The sequence below is a fragment of the Aquarana catesbeiana genome, linkage group LG03 (genome assembly GCF_042186555.1).
Source record: "Aquarana catesbeiana isolate 2022-GZ linkage group LG03, ASM4218655v1, whole genome shotgun sequence".
Classification (NCBI taxonomy): domain Eukaryota; kingdom Metazoa; phylum Chordata; class Amphibia; order Anura; family Ranidae; genus Aquarana; species Aquarana catesbeiana.
The window spans coordinates 698,972,755-698,977,271 of NC_133326.1; the positions used below are offsets into that span (position 1 = coordinate 698,972,755).

Consider the following 4,517-nt stretch of genomic DNA (forward strand, 5'->3'; position numbering starts at 1 on the left):
CCTGAATTGGTACATTTTTGGGCAAATTCACAGCGGTTGAATTTCGGCACCCACCATTAATGCCCTGTGCACCCATGCCCAGCAGACTTACAACAGCCAATAATTGGGGGAAGATACTGGATAACCCAGTCTTGACACCACCAAAAAGAAAAAACTGATAGTAAAAAATGAAATAAAAAATGTAAGAACAGAAAGTTAAATAAACTAAACTACCCAAAATGCAAAAAAACACTTCTAAATAAAAAAAAAAAAGAGCAAATTTTGCCTTAGTAACTCAATGAGTGACATTAAGGAGCACATTTATAAAACATGGACAGTGACATTTACCAGGCATTGAAATTTAAAGCATTCAAAATGAAAACACATACACTAGGAAAATATAACTGCGGTGAATATTTTGGTGGATTTCAATTTTGCTGCTTTATAGACATACCCCTAATTTTCGATCTGTGCTGAGGGCATCCGACTTGCAGCGGCAATGATGGAAATATACAGAAACAAATCCTTTAGCACTCTTGCACACAGGTGGCCAATAAAAACAGATGGCCGAGCAGAGGTTTTACCACTCCCAGGGCCATCCACCTAAATTCTAACATTATAGCTGGATAGGGCAGTACACATGAGAATAAAAAAAAGTCAGACGTTCAGGAGGTGCCAGGATCACCACCTGCAATACTGCCCCCCTGAAAAGACATCCAGCTCAGCTTTTCAGAAGGCAGTAGACACTGCCCCCGGTGTGCTAACATTGTTCTACTTCTCTTCTGAAAATGATAGCTGCCTGGTTATCATTAGGATTCAATGCCTTCAATACGTGGAACATATATGTTGATCAAAGCTCTTTACTTCATTCTAACTTCACTTGCTGCATCCTTGTTCTTTGTTCATGACTGAAAAGGTAATGATGCTAAGGTCAACAAGATGATTAGGGGGTTTTATTTGTTTTTTTTTGAAGGAGGTCACCTATAACATAGATATCTCTTAGGTTTCCTTAAAAAAAAAATCCATATCTATATTATCCAACATTTAGGTTCTTTTTTTTTTTATGTAGAAAGAGCTCATTGGCTATGGAAAACAACACACAGGTGACAGTGTTTGTATTTTCTGGACTAACCGATAACGATAAACTAATCCCGTTCCTCTTCACTTTTTTCTTGATGGTGTACCTTGTCACCATACTCGGAAACATTGGCTTAGTTATGCTGGTCCTTGTTGCCTCCAACCTCAACACTCCAATGTATTACTTCTTGAGTTGCCTCTCAGTGGTTGACCTCTTCTACTCTACAGCTATTACTCCTAAAACATTGTCTGACCTTACATCCCTCAGGAAGACCATATCGTTTAATGGTTGTGCCACCCAATTTTTTTTTTTTGCTGGCCTAGCAGGAACTGAGGTTCTCTTACTCTCCAGTATGTCGTATGACCGCTATGTTGCTATCTGCCACCCTCTTCACTATGTTTCCATCATGACCAAAAGTATATGTTTCTCTCTTGTCGGTCTCTCATTCTCCATGGGCTTCTTTCAGTCAGCTGTACAGACCAGCTGCTTGTTCAGTCTCCAGTACTGTGACTTGAATCTTATAGAACATTTCTACTGTGATGTTCCTCCCATACTCCAATTGTCTTGTTCCAAAACACTTCTTTGCAATGTGTTAACCATTCTCTCTGTTGGTTGTTATTGTCTTTCTTCATTCTTAACAATTCTGGTCTCTTATGTTTTAATCTTTACCACCATATTACGTATAAAATCTTCTGAAGGACGACAGAAAGCTTTCAGCACCTGCTTTTCCCATTTCATGTGTGCCAGCGTCTTCTTTGTTTCAGTTTTTATTACTTATTTGTGCTCACCTTCCAGTGCCCTGAACAAAAGGGACAAAGTGGCCTCTGTCTTTTATTCTGTAATGACCCCGATGTTGAACCCTCTTATCTACAGCTTAAGGAACCAAGAGGTGAAAAAGGCCATCATGCAAGCAGTGCATAATATCTTACATGTAATTAGAATTTTATAAATGTTTAAAGTTAAAAAATATATATATTTTAGTTTTATGTGGCATGGGAAAAAGTTAGAACCCATGCCAGATTTTCATTGCTGTCTGCATCCCCTGGGGAGAATAACCCTACGTGTTTTGGAAACCAATGTCACTATGACAGAAATTGATAAGGAATTCAAAATGTTATAGTCACTGAAACAGGAGGTTAGGGACAACTGTTCAAATGAAAACTGACTGTCTAGAGCAGTGATTCTCAAACTGTGTGCCGTGGAGTAAAATTGCGTTTTGAAACCTTAAACATATTGAAAAATGTAATGGTAAATGAATGTTGCAAAAGTTAAAAAAGTAACATATATAAAAATGTCAGTCTGTCAGTCATTGGTTCCTTTCGTAACGCAAGACTTGTGGGAGATCTCTCTAATTATATATTTCAGTATTTCAGTTAACATTTCCCAAAAAGAGCCTGGATAAGTTTTGGATCTTACCAGGGGTGGCCCGTCCATTAGGGGAGTCCGGGCGCTGTCCCTTCTCTTCTTGCCACTCCCTATATGAGTAATGGATAGATTCATGCATTGCATGAATCTATCCATGGCCGCCATGGCCACCCCTATTCATGCATTAGGCCCCTTTCAGGTCATTGGGCATATGAATTACAGCGGCCAGAGGTTTTTTTTAAGCACCTGATTAGAGCCATAGGGTCTAGTAGGCTTCAAAATAGGGCGTCCGGAGCCCACCCAGGTGTGTTGCAACAGCGAATGAATATTCGCTGTTGCAACACTGATCCTCCTCCCGGCCAGCGGGACTGATACCCATCACCCGATTGGCTGAAAGGACAGGCGATCCTATTGGATGCCTAGGAGATGGTGAGGAGACACACAGCGGAAGCGAAGAGGGGAAGAACCGCCCGGGCCCCGCCGATACCTGGATTCCCGGGCCCCGATGCTGCTCCATGGATGCCCGATCCCTGCCGCCGCTACATTGATGCCCGATCCCCGCCACCTAGATGGGGTAAGTGCCAGTGGACCGACTAGCAGACAGCGGGGGGGTTTGAGTTGCCGCCCCCCCAAACAAAAAACCACCAGCCGCCACTGGATGTCAATTAAGAAGTCATATCCTGCAATCAGTTCAAAAGCAATTAAAGTAATTCTGCCATTTGTGTCTTCATGGTTTTATGAGTTTGGATTTTCAGCAATCAAATCAAAAAAGAGAGAGAGACTTCTTAAAATCAACGATGAAATGAGCGCTTGTTTTGTTGACTTTGGAGCCCCACTTCAATCTGATTTTCTCTCGAAAGCAAGCGCATCCTTCACATTAAATGTAAAATGAAATATATATGTAAAAATAAATATGTTCTTCACCACAAAAATTGTTAAATCTTTTCAGGTGTGCTGTGAACATTTTTAGATCTTTTTGGTGCGCCACAAGACAAAAAAATTTGAGAAACACTGGTCTAGAAGAGAATTTCCCCTCACTATGTCTCTGAGACGGGAAGTAAAGAAATCTCCCCAACTAGACTGCTAGGAAATTAAAACTAAAATGTAAAAAATTAAATAAGCTTTAGATAAACATTAAGACTGTTATTCTTTCTTTCAATTTTTAATAACAAATTTCAATGACAATTACAAGCTGCAAAGAGGGAATGAGGCTAAGATTGCCATTTTTCTCTGTTTTTGTTTTTTAGTTTGTTAAATTTTGGAAGGGAGATATCTCCTGCTACAGCCAATTCACTCTTTCCTACCTAGTATAAACGTAACCATTTGTTTCCTGTGTGGAAAAAAACCTCATGTAAAAAAATGTATTTTGAATAAAAGTGGATGGAGTTCTTAACCCCTTTGCGCCTAAGGGTAAAACAAATCTAAATGCCTAAGCACAATTTTGCAACTTTGACATGTGTTAATAAAACCGTACATATCATCACAACTACTTTTTGAATCCAGGCGGATTATATGAAATTTTTGTATAGAAATGGTATATTTCTTGCTGCTACCATAACCTACCACTAAAGAACAACCAAAATTAAATGATCCTGCTCCTGACAATTACAGCGATACCACATATGTGTATGTTAGTTGTTGTACCCGTAGTACAGCTCAAAAACATTAGTGCGCATTTTCCTTTTTTTTTTATCCTACCTAAAACACACTACAGAAAACAACAATTCCTCTTTTTGTTAGGACTTTTTTTTACGGCATCCAGACTACTACATTGATTATATCAAAGTATACATTTTATTTTGGTAGACAATTTAAAAAGAAGAAAAGGAAAACCTCCATGAGGCTCCAATATGTTAAGAGCAACGATGGATCATACAACATTATGGCACAACATTATTTTTCAAGGTGGTGATACCCAACACCATATACTGTGAATTGTGATATTGAATATATGGTATTGGGTATAACCTCTTTGAAAAATAATGTTGTGCCATAATGTTGGAGGTTTTCCTTTTCTTCTTTTTAAATTGTCTACCAAAATAAAATGTATGCTTTTATATAATCAATGTAGTAATCTGGTTGCCATAAAAAAAAA

At 38.8% G+C, this 4,517-nt stretch overlaps 1 protein-coding gene across 1 annotated transcript; it reads left to right on the top strand.

Moving 5' to 3' along the window:
• The first annotated feature begins 1,064 nt into the window (after nucleotides 1-1,064).
• On the top strand, nucleotides 1,065-2,006 carry LOC141134310 (olfactory receptor 5AP2-like). The gene has a single exon (XM_073623884.1). It carries the CDS (start codon nucleotides 1,065-1,067, stop codon nucleotides 2,004-2,006), a length of 942 nt encoding a protein of 313 aa, XP_073479985.1.
• The last annotated feature ends 2,511 nt before the right edge of the window (nucleotides 2,007-4,517 follow it).

Coding starts and splice junctions, on each gene's coding strand:
- LOC141134310 (XM_073623884.1), top strand. CDS start 1,065: ATGGAAAACAACACACAGGTGACAGTGTTTGTATTTTCTGGACTAACC.